Source organism: Apostichopus japonicus, chromosome 17, assembly GCF_037975245.1.
Source record: "Apostichopus japonicus isolate 1M-3 chromosome 17, ASM3797524v1, whole genome shotgun sequence".
Lineage (NCBI taxonomy): Eukaryota > Metazoa > Echinodermata > Holothuroidea > Aspidochirotida > Stichopodidae > Apostichopus > Apostichopus japonicus.
Window position 1 is genome coordinate 6,390,027 of NC_092577.1, and position 19,709 is coordinate 6,409,735.

The window sequence follows — 19,709 nt, forward strand, 5'->3', positions numbered from 1 at the left end:
ATTACTGTTTTAACTATTAACAGTGGTTCCTCTCCATTAAATAATCCATCTTAATAACCACTCAACAAGTCAATGGTAACACAAAACTCCCACGAATATACAACGTACTCTGCAACTCCACTAATATAAAACTAAACCATTCATTGTCAGTGATAGATACTAGATGTGAACAGGAATTCAATAGCATGAGTCACCGATATTCATTTACAGGTGTTTCGTTGCTTTTCGCGGGTGATGTTTGAGATTTATAACAGACATGCTGGCGCCAATAGAAGTAAATGTACGGTAACGTTATACATGCCCGGTGAAAACAGACAGTTTAAAAACTGACGTCAATTGGATATGTAGTAAGCAAGGGGTCGAGGAAGTAAATAATACAACACAACCTCTATCAAGTAGATACAGGTATCATTGGCATTTCCCCTTAGCGGTATGGTGTTAGACCGCCCCCCCCCCATACCAACGGTTACAATGTGGGCCAAAAGCATTTTATTTACACATTCCCCCACCTAAATATCTGCTAGTGGATGCATAAACAAACAAAAAACACAAAAGTTTGAATACCGTCTGTTTCAAATGATTTGAAGGAGTACATGTTTAATGAATATTAAAACCTACATGGAATAACAATAAAAAAGAACACCCTTGTTCAGTCATACACATCTTGCAGACAAAACGTGTCTGTGTCAAATTACATATTTGTTTACAAATAAACACTTGATCCTCATCATGAAATTATTAAAATAAATGTAACTACACAACGCTGTTCATCCCCTCCTCTCCCCAACCATCTTTGTAATGAATTCTATTCCATGTCAATGTTGGATTATTCAGCTGAATCTTTGCACCAGCAAAGAGAGTGTCAGGCAATCAAACGATGTTTTGTCTTTTTACGAACCTCGTAATTGCTCAAATCAAAATACTATGTCGACATTTCACCAATAATGTTAATAGTCAATTCATTTAGCCCACCCCCCCCCCTTTTTTTCGCCCTTTTTACTTAGTACTATCCTCATCAAGAAAACTTTATATTCGAGATAAAATAGTTGAAATTTATATGAGAAAGAAATTTTGATTTCGAGAAATGCAATGGCAATTTCGAGAGAAATGTACAAATTTTAGATAAAACGCTAATATTTTTAGATGATAAGTCGACATTTTGATCTAAACACTTTCTTGTAAATAGGCGAAAGTTTAAAACAAAAAGAATTCGACATTTTATATGAAGGGAGTTAAAAAAGAGGTCGAAATAAATCGATGACATTTTTAGATAAAGTAGTTTAATGTTGAGAATCTCGGGTACATTACAGATGGCAATTTTAAGACAAACTTGATTTTCAAGAAAAGGAAAGGATATGAAAATTATCCAGTGTTCCATGTGGGTCACAGTAATTATGAAAAAATGTGTATTGTGTGCTAAATTTGGATGCCTATTCCAACCCCTCCCAACCCATTCATTTTTGTATCTCTTCCTTCGCCAATCAAGTGATTTGTCACATGTCTACATAGATATGGGGAAGGGCGTATAACATATAGGAAGAGGTCCATCTTGTGGCTAATTTGTGTTTATTTCTGATTAAGTGCATGTGCATTTATTGAGGGGATGTATCGGTAAGTTTGCCTCTCCAATCCTGTAAACAGATCGACTCTCCTGTATGGTTTAGTACCCAGTAACGTGGGTTCACATTCCAACATTCTCACGATCGATTTAGGAAGGGGAATGAACCTGTATGGTCAGACTATAGTGGCGAAAGTTTTGAAAACTGTACTGACCGATGTTAAAATCACTATTGAATAATTGCATGAAAAATCAGAAATACAGTCTTGTTCGTCCAGTTATTCGGTAAATAGCCGTTGGTTGTTGCCAAACCCCAGTTATTATATATATACAATAGTGCCTGGCTAAGAAGTACACATTATAGCATGTTACCTTCGTGTAGCCATGTACCACATTTTAATAGCAGATGTATAGGTTTTCTACTACTTGAAATCGGTTCGCAGGACTATAGGACATTAAGACCCCTTCTCAACCCCATTTTTAATATAGGATTTCAAGGGGGGGGGGGGTAGCAGATCCCTACTGACTTTGTAGGGCCTACACTATTATGGAAAGGCCAGAGTGAAAATAAGAATTTAAAAACGGAGGAGGTGTGGTCGTTGGCTTGTTGAAGGAAAATCTCAGTAGCCCCGTCCCCTGAATTCTTTTCGAAAATTGATGTTAACTGGTGCACTCCGAGGCATAATTAGACTACCAATTAGGTCTAAATTGGCTCCATACACCATGCAGTTTTGCCTATGAACAATGTTTTTGTAAAGGCGTAAGGGGCGGGGAGGGGTGTTCACCAGTAGCAGTGGCCTTCTTCTCAGCTGAATGTAACATTGCCCCCCCCCTCCCTTTCTATACAACTTTACAAGTGTGTTATTTGGACATTTTCTGATTAATGTTGAACTACCAAAATACTTTCATCTCGTCATTTCCAAAGTTTTTAGAAATGATAAAATATTGACTTCTTTCCAAGCTTGCAGTAAAGCTATATCCTGAAAAATGCTTAAGGTGTCTAATTATCTTGCTGTCTTGGTGACACTTGTAGTGACGCAATACTATCACGATAGTACGCGTTTTTCCTTGGAACTTACGCTAGCCTCTTATCTTTGCTTTACTGGAACTTAGTTACGACTATCATATTTGTTTTTATTATTTGCATATTGCGTTTTCATCATATATTTTGTGTTGGACCCCTTTTTATATATAAAATATCGTTATTATATAATAAAAATATGTTGTGAATAGTCAAGAGGCCGTCTAAATTGTGATTTGGTGAGTTGCAGTGTAATAACTTAATTATACTATTTTTTATCTATTCCATAAAACCTATACGACCCATATCACGTAAACACTTTCAAGCTGCTGTACAGGATTCTATGAACGCATCATTACCAGAAAATTTTCGAGATGCAAATGATAAATTGACATTTTGCAGCATATCGTTGAAGTCCTCGTTTATAGATCTAACGAATTTGCCATTTTGTTGTAAAATTGCTATTATTTGAATTGGAAGCCTGATCATTTATCTCAAAAAGAGGGGAATTTCCCTCGTGGCCAATGGAAACGACTTGAACAAGTCTCATTTTCAAAATCTAGACAACCAACGACACAGTGTGTAAAGCAGCGTTTCAAGAACGGTTGTTACTGTATGGTTGTATTTACCTGTTTGTTTGGTGTGATTCCCCGAAGCAACAGTACTGGCTTACTAAATATGAAGATATTGCAGTACATTCCAGATGGTGAACATACTGACAGAAACAGACCTAGAATATTGCAATTGTCAAAGAAGAAATCCCACGTAATGTCTTGCGCTCCTTTCAAGTTTCGTATTGTTAGGCTATGTACTACAACTTTTGTAGAATGACAGGGACATCATAACGTTGAAGTTATGGCTTAGGCCTACAGTAGGTCTTCTCGAGTCATATAAAGAAAAGTGCAGCCTAACTTAGGCCTAGAAGTCCAATGGTTTTAGTTACAATATTCAATACTGCCGCAATGACAGCATAAAGCGTGACCTACAGTAGGCTCAGCACAATGTAGGAATTGCTGAAATATGGTGCTAGCCTGTTAGTGTTAGTGTTACAGTACAGTAGTTGCTTACAAGTTGAAGCCTGGGAGGTTTTCCTCCCTCAGAATACTTGGATCATATTAGTTTATTGAAGTAGTGTTCTACACTTGCGAGATCACCCAACTGTCCGAAAGGTTTTAGTCATAAAAGCCTACTCTTCAAGTACAGTACTCTTCAGTTGTTTCCTCTCCTGGGATATTGTGGATTTAAGTGCTAACCTGCCAGTGAGTAAAGGTCAAATGAAATGCAAGGTTTTCCAGAGATTGAGATTCACTATTCCATATCATATACAAGCATTATTGTACAAGTAGTTTGTGTCACCAAAATACTCAGTAGGGGCTATAGCACCCCTCTCAAAATACTGCAGTGCTTTACAACACCCTTAGGCCTTACTGGTCCAAGACAACCCATTATTGGAACATATCCATAATTTCCAGGGTTTGTGCTGATAATGCTCATTTCCTATTGACGTATCTTCAGCTTCAATATCACTTTTACCTACTTTTACCCACTGTACTTTTACATAATTTACTTACTAAAAGTGGGTCTTTTACAGCTACTGTAACATGTGAAGTTGATTGCCCACAGAGACTGCTGTAGTGTCACGTTGCTATCTGAATGCAAAAGTTCCTAAGAACTTTCATAATACTGTAGCTTCAGAAACAAAACACTGTAATACTGTATAATCACTAAATTAAAAAGATCAAAGATTAGATCAAAGTGGAACTGCTACCATTGGTTTTTCTTTGTTGTGAGTATCCTTTTGTTTCTGAAGTCGTCTGAAAATTCTGAAAAACTAATTTGAGTTCATGTTTCACTTTGATTTAGAAGTCACTGAGGCTCAAACGGCTCCATGATGTAATTATTCAACCGTAGGAAGAAACCCTCTAGTGAATATGAAGATGCAGACTGAACTGGATACAGGAGAGTAGGACCTATGAACCTATCAAGCTTCTTTTGGTATCCTACACTTTTTGATGCACAGAGTTCCATAGGTTAGAATGAAGTAAATCTGGCTTGTTGTAACTTGATTCACCAAACTGCTGGCTAGCAAGCATAGTTAAGGAAGTTACATTCCCCTGCCACTCTTTATCTATATCATGCTACAGTATAATGACATTTCTTCCTTGCATATTTGAGAGCTAAATACTGTTTAAAATTAACACATTTAGAGGGCATTCAAAGATATACAAGCACTGGCATCCATTAGGGTGGTGAGCACTTGCCTAACCCCCCCCCCCCCCCCCCCCTACATGGGCTACTGTACACTAGGGCTTCAATTTATACTTCATAGAATTTATAATTTTCTCTCTAACATACATGAACATGCATTAAACTTAGTAGAAGAGGACAAGAAGTCTCAGAGATGTTACAGAGCTCTTCTGAAGCACCCGGCTAGGGCTCAGATATATTTTCCACAGAGTAAAATCAGATTAAGTATTTCTGTTCCTGACATGTCCTCATGTGCTTTAAATTGCTAGCAGTTTCCAAAAACTATGTGAAAATACTGAATATTTGGAGTGCTTCGCAGTACCCTTGTAAGTCCAGCCACTATAAACAGAGAACACAATTGGAAATACTTCCTACTAATCTGAGTATATACAGCTTCCAATACAGAATTGACACTTGCTGAGCCAGTCACTGTAGTTGGTTTTAAAAAGTCTAATTGGTCTCAAAATTGAACTAACTTCACCCACTTGAGTACGGTGGCTTAATAGGGACATAAGGGGAAAAATAAGTGTCCCCAAACTTCACAACGTTGACTTTTTTATCTCATAACTATTTCAACTCAAAATTGTGAGGTTACAAGTGTCTTCAGTTGCCAAATTTGTGGAAAGCACTGACCATATTGGATAGCTATTGACCAGCTGAACAGGGTTAACTCTATAAACCTTTGGTGATCTAAAATCTAGAAAGAGACCCCCAGAGAGTGGTGTAACTAGGTCAATGTAGGCAATGCAGTCTCCAGGGGCCTGGTGCCATTAAATGAAGAAAAATGATATAAAAACACCCATCCACCAAAGCTGACACACTAAATTAGATACAATTACAGTATCTCCTGATGAGTGGAAATTAAAAAGACATTCTGTCCTCAATAGGAAAGAAGGTGCGAAATTTCACAAATTTCTCACTAAAGCCCACACCATGCATGGTTGGCTTTGTGTGAGGTTGGACTCTCCTTTGGGAACTCATTTACATCACTGCACTACACCTTTATATGCCACTTCCACTAAACAACGGACAATCCGGTTCAAGTATGATGGGTTACTGGTTAGTTGTTTTAACACTTACATGGTTATTGGAATCTGAAGTGTACTTTCCTGGACTCTGGATTTTTTTTTCTGTGAATGTCCATGTATACAGGGTAGTGAGCCAGAGACATACACATATCTATTTCTGTCGACATTATCAATATCTACTATCAGTAGACCTTAAATCTCATTAACATCATTTTCTTTTTCTTCCTTAGGTTAACTAGAATTATCCTGAAGCGAGCTATTAGGGGATCACCTACTCCACCTGTAGTACCTGTTTTTGATGGAAGTGTTCATACTGTGCTGACAAGGACAATGAATGGTTAACCATCTGATATTTCCTCCATGTGATGGTAATCATATTAATGGTTAGTGTAGAACAGTGCTAGTAATGTTTCAACAACCTCTGGTAGATTTTATGGATAGCATTGCAGATCAAGAAATACTCTTTTATCTCCATTCACTCTCACTAAAAGAATTTTATACAAAGTTTTAACTCATCCACTCAAATACAACTGACAGAATTATTCCCAAGTAAGCACATAAAAATGATCGGATTCTTGCTGGATTAATCCACTTTTTGGTACAGTATGTTAGTAATGAGCTTGCCATGACACAGTAGCTGCCTAAACACCCTCTGGTACATTTTACCATTTGCCAAAGTGAAATAAAATTGCCTCCTAAGACTCAAATGAATGAAGTCTTCTAGAACTCCTGACACTCCCAGAATGGTAAGACTGGAAAACAACTTGTTTGTTTGTATGAAAGTAGCTTGGGTTACTTACAAACATGTCTTCTGTTTAGGTATTTATTTCCTTCAGATTAAAACCAAAAACTAGAGATACCATTTTAGATATTCTATAATGATGGAAACATTAAAGAAGTCAACTCAGACGTTATTGCTGAGCTATGTGTTAGACGTACTTGTAATGAACACTCCATCAAAAAAGAAAAAAACACCTTGATTAATTCAGGTAAGTCACACATAGGTCACACAACTATGGATATAATCTTGAAATGTAATGTAATTTGTTTGTTATGATGGTTATTTACTGTAGCACAGTAGAGATGACTGTTTTAAGGATTTGCTTAAATGTTGGAAATATGATTCGAAACGCAATTGGACAGTAAAACACAAATCAACTCCACCTTTGATATTCATATCAAAGATATCTATCATACAGGCTAAAAATAATGGTTGGGTTTGCTTCTCCCTTAATTCTTTGATATTTTTCTCCACACTCCTGATAAACTGTCGCACACCAGTTCTAAGATCCACAATCACATCCTGTGAGGCTAAACAAGCATTATTCAAGTAGGGTGTACACAAAACCAGTGACATTGAGAGCTAGCTACAGTTCCATGCCAATTGTGTCACCAGATCCAATTGTTTAAGTCTTTGTTTATCCAAAGTTAAAGTATATCATTCTTTATCACATATTTCACTGGGCACTTAGCTGATAACTGTAGCCACTACCCAACCACACCCTCTCACACCAGGAGTGCACAGAGCAAAATGTTATGATATAACAGTACTATATATCAAATTCTGCAGATAGAAAAATATGTACTTTAACTCAATCTTTTAAATTACAGTGTCATCATTTCAGAAATCCTACAAATTCATCAAGCTATAGTCAGTACAGTGAACCACCGGTTCCTTAATTATGTGACCAGAATCCTTCATCATGTTTTCTTCAGGCTCCATTTTTTTTCAGGTGGCTTTGTTATAACTCTTGTTTCTCAATTGAATATAAAACAGACTGTGGATTGCTACTGTAGTGGTATTGCTTAAAATTTTTATTGCAGATTCAATGCTTGTCTCAATTTCAAATTAATGTTTCTTTATATTCCAATTAGTTTGGTATTAGGTGAGCTGTATATACACTGTGGGAAGCATTATAAGACCTTGAACTCACCTTGTACAGTCTATAGATTTGTATTCTAGTTACATTAGTTTCATTACATTGTTATTATAATTATAACTGAGTAATTTATTTTGAAACTACAGTAGCATACCATATGTATATAATAGCTGTGCTCTGTGTTTGACAATGTTACATGGTAGAATGCTTCTACTTGCAGACCGGGTGATTATAATTTACATTAATATTAACTTTATAACTGATGACCAAATGCATTTTGTTTTTTTCTCATCATCAGGTAAACTGCAATTATTCAGTCCTGAGATCAGCCTTCTTAGGGATTTACCATATCCGGATTACAGCTTTTGGAAGAAATGTGTACAGTTTACAGTACATCAGCAGGGTAATGATTGTATGGTCCACCACCTGATTCTTAACCACACCCACCCATCCCCCTCTTTAATGAGAATACAAGTGTTTAATTGGATATTTTTACTCCATGATGTATCAGATGATCCCAACGGAAAGTCTATCATCCAGCACCCCCCCCCCTCCCCAACCCCAATCAATGCCAATCACTGCAAAACAAGACATAACACGTGAACAGTCTAGTTGGAATACTGCTAAAGGTTGTGCCTTAAACTCAGGGATTACATCTCTAATCTTTCAAATCTGACCAATTTTAATGGTCATTAGACATCCATTGTTTCATTACGAAACAGTTCATTCCCATTTGAGCATCTAATGCCACCCATCATCATCATATGAAATATTTGTCATGGATAATGATAGCAATTGAGTATTGCACTATGACAAGCAACAGTTTATGATTCTATCACAAAAGATCGTACAACACAATATGAAAAGTTCTTGTAGGATTCAGCATGTTATGTCATTTGAAATCCGTAGTGCATTTGTATTCTTTTTATGTTCTTAAAGTTATTGTGTAATGTAGGTAGTAATTCTGTTATAAGGGAAGGGGGGTTGCATCAGGTTGCTGTCTATTGGCAAAGTTGGAAATGAAGTTACTGGGAAAGTTTTGAAAGCAAAAATAACTACATTTATATAATAGAGCAGCCTCTGCTTCACACTGGTATACCCAAGATTTGACAAAAGCAATCCAGACCAGTAACTATGCCTAACTTGGCTATTTGGTGTTCATAGAAAGATGAACAACTTCATTGGCCTGCTGCACCAAATAACGCTAAAAGTACCAAATTAGAAAGTGTGCTGATCAATTTCGTCTAATCCAAAGGATTGCAAACATGTTACCAATGTTAGCCTATTATTTTGTTTTGGATAAATTTTCAATAAAATGACTGAACTTGCAGTTGTTTCAGGGACACAGAATCATCATAGCATTAGCTTGTGTGTCTCTGAGCAATGGAATAACTGTTGAGTAAATATTAAAAAGACACACTCAATAACAAAGGTTTTATTGTTTGCATTAAAGCTTATCTAGTTCTGATATACTCAATATACAATAAGTGACAACTGATTCTTATTGTCTTTGTCTTTATCTCCTCGTTAGGTAAATGTGGATTAATCAGTCTTGAGATGATCTTTGGGGGTCACCTTATGCGGATCTTGCACAGAATGGTCTACAATATGCTGATAGTAATGGTAAGTGTATAACTAGTGTATAGCTGGACTGGTAAGCTGGGTTGTAGGTATAATTAGATTTGAGTCTGGGTAGAAAGTGACTTTGTTACTGCCTAATCCTGGAGGATCAGTAATTGTTTTGAAACTTGCTTGATCAAAAAACTCCCTAAGGGCCTAAGGGAAGATAAGGTAGTACTCAGTCTTTACAGTGTCGCCACACTCCTCTGTAATACCAGCCTTACTTCCACAAAAATGTAGTAATGTACCTACTTGAGATAATATCCTTTTGATATAAACACAAGATTTGCTGGGGCTAAGAAATATATAAATAATTTAATATTAACCATGTATACTGCATCAGGAAGTGAGTCAGTGTTATTTACTATGAAGCCTACAGTATAAGCTTCCACTTGCTTAATGTTACATATGTAACAATTAAGTCTTTGTTAATAAAATGTAGAATCACTAACTGGAACCATATCTCCCTTTCCATTCTAACATTTCCTACCTACCCCTCTCAGTGCATCTAAAACTCAAGAAAATTGATATCAAATTTAAATCTGGAGATAATCTAGTCTTTATGCCATTTTCCAATGAGGTATATAATTTCCATTCTTAGCCATTGTTTAATAGTGTTGATAGATTCTCTTAATGTGTTTTGTCTAAAGATGTACATTATTTGCACTTCAGCTATAGTACTGGCCATTCAAGAGATATTTCCATCAAACTCAAGCACATGTGCTTTCTACATCTATTTTCTGTTGCAGATAGCTCAAAAATTTGGTAGAAAAGTTCCAGCAATTGTTACAAGTTGTTTTATTGGCAAGGGGAAGGGGGAAGGGGGGCTTCAAACTCTTCGGATGTAACATCAGTTACCACTACAACTGTTGTAAATAACTAATTGTATTGATTAGCTCAGATGCTAAACATATTCTTAAAAAAGCAGCTAAGGTGCTTTGAATAATGATATTAGTCCTGTGCTGTTAGCTCTGTCAGTCCAATAAACCCCAAAATAGAAACAGAAATAGAACAATATATATATAAATATATGCTGCCGGGCCATTCCACACCAAGTGGTCCCAACATGGAAAAATTAGAAAGGGTTATAAGTTGTCTCTCTTTGTGTTTAATGTAAAGTAAGTAGGTTAGATTTTCATAAACGGTTAAAGTTTTCTTCTTCTGATTTCTCAATCTTGGATTATAGCAATGAGTATCGATCTCAAACTAAAGGCACATTCACAGTGAATTATCAAACAATAAATGAAAGTAGAAGAAATCCTTAAATGAAAGGAAAGTCCAAGCTTTCTATTAATGTGGCAGGTAAATGCAGTCTGCTTATTTATCTGATAACACAATTTAACAAATTTCCTTTATTACTGGTAACACAGATTATGTTAAAAATGCCACACTCTGGCTGTGACTTACGTGACAAAAATAGAAGGGAATGTTTTCCTCCAATAATATATAGTGTGCTAGAGCAAAGTGAGCTACAATTGTAAAGGTAGCTATAACGGTTGATCTGTAACACCACCACTTTTGATCTATGTAACAAGCTTTAACAAATTTAGGGACTCCGGAAGTGTGTGACTTACGTGACGTCACGTAAGTCACAAAGGGAAGTGTAACTTACGTGACAAGTTTATTCTCAACACTTTCACACAGTTTTGATGTCTTCTATACTATAACAGGTTTATCATAACACCTTCCTATTTATCAAAGATACCTACTCAGTTCTGAAATGCAGGAACAACATTTATAATGTGAAGTAAAATTGAAAGGTTACATAAGTGAATTGCAAAGAATGGCTCAAACAGCTCAATCTTAGAACAATATTACTTGTTACCTTAGTTTTAGTCTCATGACGTGTTTGCCAAATTTAATCTTCAACTTTTCCAGCTAACTGCACTGAAAGCTCAGTGAAAATGTTACCCTTCTATGCTGTTTCCATATCAATATTCATTATTTTTATTTGTTTATATGTCGATAAACAACAGATTTCTTAACAAGTCCATAGATTCTACAAAATTCAATCAAAATGTGCAAACCCGGCCGACAAGTCATGCGCCAATCAAATCTCTCTGTTTTGTTAACAACTGTTATGCCTAGGTCTACTTTCACTTTCGTGGTTCTCCTGTGGTAGATTCATTCTTTTGAATAGTATCTTTCTGTCGGTCTTACTGATGTAGCTTGCAAAATTGTATCATTTCATTCCATTGCAATGAATAAACAGGTATTTTCAAAAATTTCCTCCGTTAATTGGGTAAAAATAGTGGACGATAAGAGTATAAGTAAAGTAGGTTACATTTGTGTAATGAACGTGCTGATATGGGCGGTTGCAGTGATTTTACAGTAAATCGTTCGCGCCATACGGGCAACAGAAAATAAATTTCTTTTGTTTGATTGCGAAAGTTTTTCTCCATTAAACCCCCCTGGTCAGAGTGCATTTAGAAGTTAAGAAACATTGAATCTGCTTCGGAACTTTGTTTTATGAATTTCATCAGCAAACACATATTGAGACTTTAAGTTCTTAAAATGTGAATTGCAGTCTACCCCTGAACTGCACAAGGTGCTTCAGGGGGTGAAATTTTTTTAATAATGTTTTCGGGCTAGTTGGAGATTTTATCTACCGAAAGAGGCCATTTCCATGTTGTGGTGGTCGCAGGCACCATATTTGTAACCTCTCCGCGGTACAGTACATCATCTTATTTTACAACAACCCAGTCATCTACCTTAATATGAGAGGTCAGAGCTGGAACTACAACATAACTAACTGACATAAGTGGATCTCCTTCAGTATTTATGTGGTTTTCCACATACACATCTTGCCACCTTCTGCCTTTACCACATGGATTTATATCCATGGATTAAATTTTTTTAATCCAAATTCCCAAAGGTGACTAAAATGTTACCAAAAAGCTTAAAATTATAACCAAAAATGTTGAAATGCAAATACATTAGAAGTACTGTAGTCTGTATTAACTAGTCTAGAGAAACTTGTTTACTCCTAATTAAGAAACTACAGTATTTAGCTATTGTGGCACTTAAACTGAGATATTTCGCAAAACTAGTCTGTAGGACTTTCTATGTACAAGTGAACACTTAGATTCTATTTTTATGTGGAATAGACCCCTCCCTTACCCCCAATCTCAATATAATGAACTTGTAAAGATATCCTTAGCCTGTGTTACCTTGTATCTTTGGAAACTGTGAGAGGAAACTGAGCAGTTTCACACGTGTGACTTACGTGACAATTTTTTGTGACTTACGTGACGTTGCTAATTTGCATACGAATACCGGTATTAAACGAATATCAATTAAAGTTTACCTTGAAGTTATTCCTCAATGTGTCCTTTTCAGATGTAATAGGCAACTTAACAGATTTTTCTCAATACTTCACAGGATTTATTGATTTCTTTCAAAAAGTTGAAATTCTTCATTTCTCTGCGTGACTTACGTGACACAAGTTGAGGGCGCTATAATTTGCAATGGGAAAGCATTAACGTTTTGCAGTGGTGACAGAATTTATTGTAGGTATTCAAAGTTCAGGAATGATAGGCATATGACTTTACTCTAGACTTGCACTGAACTGGAGATTGAAAACAAGTGTACAGTAAAAATGTCTCTCTGATTTGTGACTTACTTGACGTGGAATGGCCCTGTACAGTATACACACTGTACACGTATGTACTGGTTAAACATTCCTTTTAAATAATTAAATGTCTTTTAATTTAGTGAATTAGCAATTTAAGCATACACTACATTGCAAATATTTAAAAAAGACATTGAAATATGCGCAGTATTAACTGTGCAGTGTGCACTATATATGTGTGTACATGTTCAGTACAGTGTTATTTTACACCAAGCACCATTAAATACACACTGTCCAAAATCATGTACAGTAAACACTGTACATGTATGTACTGGTTAAACAGTCCTTTTTTTTAATTTATTGAATTAGCAAAAGCATTCACTACATAGCAAATATTTAAAATGACATTGAAATATGCACAGTATTGAATGGAATGACCAGTACATATACATGTACAGTGTGTACTGTACATGATTGTGGACAGTGTGTATTTATTTAGTGCTTGGTGTAAAATAACACTGTACTGAACATGTACGTTAGCTCTACAGAAACATGCTTGCGAGGGCAAACAGTGGTAACATTGTGTCTTTATTCAAGGAGGCCACGTTAAACAACATTAGAAACTATTGAAATGTTATTAATTAAAGGTGTTCTGTCTAAAACTCTGACTCCCTCCAACACCCCCCCCCCAACACCCTCCCCATAGTGCACTATGCAGATTTGTATACAGTGTGTGACTTACTTTTACTGCATAGAGACTGCATAAACATGCATTCAAGGTATACTTAATTATTTGGTATGGTTATCTTCTGCTTCAAATTGTCTGTATGCATGTAACCCACCCACTTCCACCCACATCCTCTACCCAACATATCAGAATAGAAAATGAATGTGAACCAGTGCATACAGTGTGCACTATATATGTGTATATATATGCAAATGAGAAAAGCTTCATCCAATGAAATTGCAGCAGCACTGTGGACTTGGACTGTTGTTATGTCGTGTGTGTATGGCATGACAACAGTGTTATACGCAAATGAGGAAAGCTTCATCCAATGAAATTGCAGCATCCATGAAAATGCAGAATGTCACACACGTGACCCAACAATGTCACACATGTGACCAAAAAAATCATGGCAGTAAAACTGATTTAAAGTAATTCCTATGGAATATCAAATCAGTGCTGTTCTGTGGTCATTACTAGAGTCAACATTTGCACTGCAAAATTGCATACTATGGAATGAAAATTCAGAATGTCATACACGTGACCCAACAATGTCACATACGTGACCATATTTTTTTTTTAGCTTATGTAGTATTATGCTAATTTTTAGAAGTGAAATATTTAGGTGAAATGTCTTGTTAGAATGGAAACACATTAAGGTAGTAACATGAGAAATTAGGTTTATCCAGCCCTGTTAGAAACTGAGGAATTTGCCAATGTTTTTTTGTTCAAAAAAGCCAGTTTCATTTCACATCACACACGTAAAAGACCTTTATATAACCTCTCCCAGCACATGAATGTTCTGATTTTGGCTAAGCTATATGGTTTTGTAAAAGAGTCCCCCTAGTGCATACTTAAGTACAGTACTACAATCAACCCAACTTTATTTACCTAAAAGTAGTTACTTAGTGGTAAAGTGCAGATCTCCCCATTTTTCGTCACACACGTGACCGAGAATGGCCCTTTTACTAATTTTACTTTGTAATTTATTTTGAAACTACATGAGCATACCGTATGTTTATATTAGCTGTGTTATTTCTATGTGTTTGACAATGTTACATGACCGAATTCTGCTACTAGCAGACTTAGTTATGACAATTTAAATGAATAATAACATTATAACCGATGACCAAATGCATTTTGTTTTTCTCATCATCAGGTAAACTTGAATTATTCAGTCCTGAGATCAGCCTTTTTAGGGATTTACCAGTTTCATATCCGGAGTACAGCTCTTGGAAGAAATGTGTACAGTTTACATGAGCAGGGTAATGATTGCATAGTCGACCACCTGATTCTTACCCACCCACCCAATCCTCTCCCTCTGCCATGCGAATGCAAGTGTTTAGGTGGATATTCTTACTCCATAAAGTGTCAGATGATCCCTTAAGGGACATTACCCCATCAGAAAGTCCTTCATCCAGCACTCCCTACCCCCCAAACCCCCTTCAATTTAAATCACTGCCAAACAAGACATAACATATTAACAATATAAGTTTAGATACCTCTAAAGGTTGTGTCTTAGACTGACGGATTCTGTGAGACCTCTTTTGTTCAGTGTTTCTCTAATTGTAGCATCATCTCTACAAATTGTACCATAACTGTACGTTTCAAGAGTAGTAAATTCTGATGTGATTTCTATATTATAGCCATGGTCATCTCCAATCTTTGAAATCTGACCAATGTTAATGGTCATTAGACATCCATTGTTTCATTATGAAACAGTTCATTCCCATTTCAGCATCTAATGCTAATGAAGGCTTTCTGTTGTCACTGTCCCCAGGTTTGAGTGGATATTATGTAATTTATGACAAGGTCCACCCATCGCATCATATTAAATAGTTGTGATGGATAATTATTAGAGGTATTGATTATTGACAAGCAACAGTTTATGATTCTATCGCAGAAGATCATACAACACAATATGACAAGTTCTTGTAGGATTCAGCATGTTATGTCATCTGACATCCTTAATGCATTTTGTATTTTTTTATGTTCTTAAAGCTATTGTGCAATTCAGAAATTCTGTTATACAGTAAGTGTGTAAGGGGGGGGGGGGTGTCAGATTGCTGTCTATTGGCAAAGGTTAAAATGAAGTTACTGGGACGGTTTTGGAAGCAAAGACAACAACAGTTATGTATTAAAACAGCCTCAGCTTGACACTGGTATACTGATTGTTTGACAAAAGCAATCCAGACCAGTAATCAGGCCTAACTTTGCTTGACTTCAAAGTAACAAAATTAGAGATTTGGTGTTAAACAGAAAACCAATCATGTTAAAAGTACCAAACTATGAAGTGTGCTGATCAATTAGCCTAATCCAAAGGATTACAAACATGTTACCAAATTTATCCTCTCGTTTTGTGTATGGGTACATTTTCAAAAGCTGTTTAACTTGAAAATACTAAAAGTGCCTTGCAATGAAATAAAATGAATTTGCAGTCTATTGAGTATTTTCAGTGACACAATGTCATTTTAGCATTAGCTTGTATATCTGTGAACAAAGAAAAACTGTGGAGTAAATATTGTAAAGACATACTCAATAACAATGGATTTTAGTGTTTACATTAAAACACATCTAGTTCTGATATTCTCAATATAGAATTAGTGACAACTGATTCTTATTGCTTTTGTCCTTACCTCCTCATTAGGTAAATGTGGATTAATCAGTCTTTAGACGATCTTTGGGTGTTACATGATCCGGATCTTGCACAGAACGGTTTACAATATACTGATGGTAATGGTAAGTGTATAATTAGTGTATAGCAGAACTGGTAAGCTGTGTTATAGTTATAATTAGATTTGAGTCTGGGTTGAACGTGACTTTGTTACTGCCTTATCCTGGGGGAGAAGTATTTCTTCTGAATCTTGCTTGATCAGCACGTTCCCTAAGGGGCCAGAGGGGAAGATAAAGGCCTCAATATAACATACATACACCATATATTAAGCACTGAATGTCATACATTGTATTGCTTACCAATGTGTAAAAGTACATAAAGATGTGTATATATTAATATGCTTTGTCCACTTCATAAATAGTCAGCAAATAGGCAGTAAAATGTATGACAGGCTTTTAAACAATCAATATACAGGTAGTTCATAAGTTCATGTCCCCTTTACTATTAAATAGATTCACTTCAAACGATACAAGACCCATACCCACACTTAGTTAGAACACTTCTCAAGTCTGGTTTATATGATGAGGATGACTATCCTTATTGTTATCTCAGCTAAGGAATGAATTGTCACAAGTAGTTAAACTTGACCAAACCTATAGTCTGGCTTCTATTGGCCCAGTAGTTAAGTTAGATATACCTTCTAACTTGAGTTATCATGAACTTTGATATCCCAAGACTAGAGTATGCTATTTGAATCGGGTTAGTTTTCTTGAAAGTAGCCAGTAGGAGGAGTACCTATGTGAGATTATTTCCTTTTGATATAAACCCAAGATTTGCCAAGGCTAAGACATAAAAAACAGTATGTGACATACTTCTCCATTATTCTGTTTTAATGGAGACATGTATTAAGTGAGTTTGTTACTATATAAATGTAAGAGTGAACAACACCCTGCACAACTGCCTCGCAAGTGAATCAGTGATGTTGTTGCTATGATCACACTGTCTGAAGCCTATGTGCTTCCACTTGCTATATGTCACAATTAAGTATTTGTTCAATAAAATGTAGAGTGACTCACAGGAACTATTTCTCCTTTTCTATCCTCACCTTTCCTACCCTTCCCATCTCAGTTCATCCAAAACCCAAGAAAATTGATGTCAAATTTAAATCTGAAGATAATATAGTCTTTATGCCATTTGCCAATGAGATATTTAATAAGGGATTGCAAGTGGAAGTCTTTGGTTGGTTTACTGTAATGTGTGCATATGTTGTTGTCAGTCAGTAATACAAGACACGCATGCAGTTTCTGGATCCTATGCATTTCCTCAGAGTAAAAACCAAAGTAATTCAGAATTCCATTCTTACTCATTGTTTAATAGTGTTGAAGTATTCTCCTCATGTGTTCTGTCTGAGATGTACCTGTACATTATTTGCACTTCAGCTGTAGTACTGACCATTTAAGAGATATTTCCAGCAAACTCAAGCACATATACTTTCTACATTGATTTCCTGTTGCAATACTATGGAAGATTTGGTAGAAAGATGATAGCAAGTGTCAAAAGTTGTTTTATATTGGGGGGGAGCTTCAAAATTCTCCAGAGGTAACATGGATTTGATCAGTTAGCTCTACAAATGTTGTAAATAACTAATTGTTTTGATTACCTCAGATGCAAAACATATTCCTAAAGAGCAGCTTTAAAATAAAGGCAAATGTGCTTTGAATAATGATGTTAGTGCTGTGCTGTTAGCTATGTCAGTCCAGCAAACCCAAAAATAAAAACAGAAATAGAACAAAATATATATACTGCCCTGAGAATACAGCTATATAAATATTCATATATACTTATTAATAAGACACAAGGAAAGACATTGATGTCTGTTACAAAAATTATCACAGACCTCATGAATGACCTTGATCAATCTAGTGAATTGAAAGTTGAGTTATTTTGTATTTTCTCTCTAACCTTCAGGGTGATACAGTTATCAACATTTCTTCGGTACATTTCCTCCAAGAAAGTGAAAGAAAAAGTCAAGTGGGAACACATCACTGCTGACATAACTTCCTTTGTGGATGAGAGTCTGGTGAGTCTTCACAATATAATTTCTCAACATTCAGTTTGTGAAATGATAATGGGTTGTGTTGGATACCTTTGATTAAATCTACAGGCCATATATAGGTGAAGACAGCTTGCCTATTAAGTAGTTTCATAAATAACATTAAATGCACTGTTTAAGATTCCACTTGTTTAATTGTGTAGATGTAATAACATTAAGTGAAATTAATTATTGTATTGTAGTATTGATGGAAGATTTCTCTAAACTGGACAGTTACTGAACGATTCCTAAATTATTAGTTCATCAGAAGACTTTGTTTAGAAAATAAAGTTTGCCCACATGCCAGGCAAGCTAAGTTGTTGTAGTATGTACCTTGGTCTACTCATGGATGTGCTTGAAATTGAAAAACTTAAATATCAAGTCTTTGAACTTATATGTGCATTGCCACCTGTAATCTTGGTATTGTGTTGACCCATTAATACAATAAAATCAGATGAGAGCGAATGAATTAGGGATATTCCAGGCATCTGCTACCAGTAACTGCTATCTTTAGATCTTACACCCCCATATAACTAGTATTGCCAGGAGTGATAGCTTTTAAATAACTTTGAATATTCATGAAGCCACAGGGTACATCCACCCAGTTGGGACAATTTTTGTCTATACTGTGGTCTAGCTTCAGAGCACTCATATTGTCAGTATGAGATGTATGAATATCATGTTTCAATCAGATCAAGGTTAGGAACTGTTTGTACTGTCAATACTAGTGCTTTGAAAGCATGATGATGGAGTATAGTCTAGAGAGGTACAGGTAGTAGCATTAGGAAAATGCCCCAACTGGCTTGGTGCCATGGTCAATGCTATCCTAGTTGACACTTTACTCATTTAACTCTTTCTAGTGCTTGCAGAAAATTGTTCTAACTTGCCCCCTAATTTAATGTTGTATACATTGGCATAATTTATAGTTGTATTACACAAATGAAGTTGTAATGATGATTGACCCATCCCTAGAATGAATGTAGGTCAAATTTCATGCTCTCACCCTCCTCTTCCCCCTCCCTTCCCCTCCCCCAACAAACATAAAATCTAGACATAGGGTACAGCAGGGTTGCAACCATGTATTATGTATTATTCGTAGGGACTTTAATCGCTAGAATAAATTCAAGGAGGGGGGGGGGGGGCGGTGATCTATAACATGCAGGAGACTACTTTTACAAGAATTTCTGAAGTACAGTGTATAAAGATAAAACCTGTACATGCAGTACAACATACAAAATTGATAAATCTTCAACATTGAATCAAGAGTTACTGCAAAAAATTGATCATAGAGCTCATCTTTTTGATCTAAAACAATGAGGCATCAATTAGACCTTAAACCTCTAACTCATGAAAT

The 19,709-nt window shown here is 35.9% G+C and overlaps 4 protein-coding genes across 16 annotated transcripts in view; 2 read left to right on the forward strand and 2 right to left on the reverse strand.

Moving 5' to 3' along the window:
- LOC139985117 (NLR family CARD domain-containing protein 4-like) overlaps nucleotides 1-19,709 on the reverse strand; it is a 468,217-nt gene that overhangs the window by 425,783 nt on the left and 22,725 nt on the right. The gene's annotated exons all lie outside the window — the stretch shown is intronic.
- LOC139985145 (uncharacterized) overlaps nucleotides 1-19,709 on the forward strand; it is a 162,988-nt gene that overhangs the window by 140,667 nt on the left and 2,612 nt on the right. For 2 of the 5 annotated variants that reach the window (XM_071999402.1, XM_071999403.1), the window contains exons 4-7: nucleotides 6,085-6,237; nucleotides 8,033-8,137; nucleotides 9,266-9,356; nucleotides 18,232-18,343. In XM_071999402.1, the coding sequence (XP_071855503.1) occupies nucleotides 6,189-6,237; nucleotides 8,033-8,137; nucleotides 9,266-9,356; nucleotides 18,232-18,343 (357 nt within the window). In that variant the 5' untranslated portion in view covers nucleotides 6,085-6,188. Of the gene's footprint in view, nucleotides 1-3,125; nucleotides 3,345-4,442; nucleotides 4,610-6,084; nucleotides 6,238-8,032; nucleotides 8,138-9,265; nucleotides 9,357-18,231; nucleotides 18,344-19,709 lie in introns of those variants that run through there. The other 3 variants (XM_071999398.1, XM_071999400.1, XM_071999399.1) reach the window with 3 other exon arrangements.
- Nucleotides 1-19,709, forward strand: part of LOC139985147 (cAMP-responsive element-binding protein-like 2) — a 143,330-nt gene that overhangs the window by 76,843 nt on the left and 46,778 nt on the right. The gene's annotated exons all lie outside the window — the stretch shown is intronic.
- The window catches only part of LOC139985115 (NLR family CARD domain-containing protein 4-like), a 373,980-nt gene that overhangs the window by 38,599 nt on the left and 315,672 nt on the right, over nucleotides 1-19,709 (reverse strand). The gene's annotated exons all lie outside the window — the stretch shown is intronic.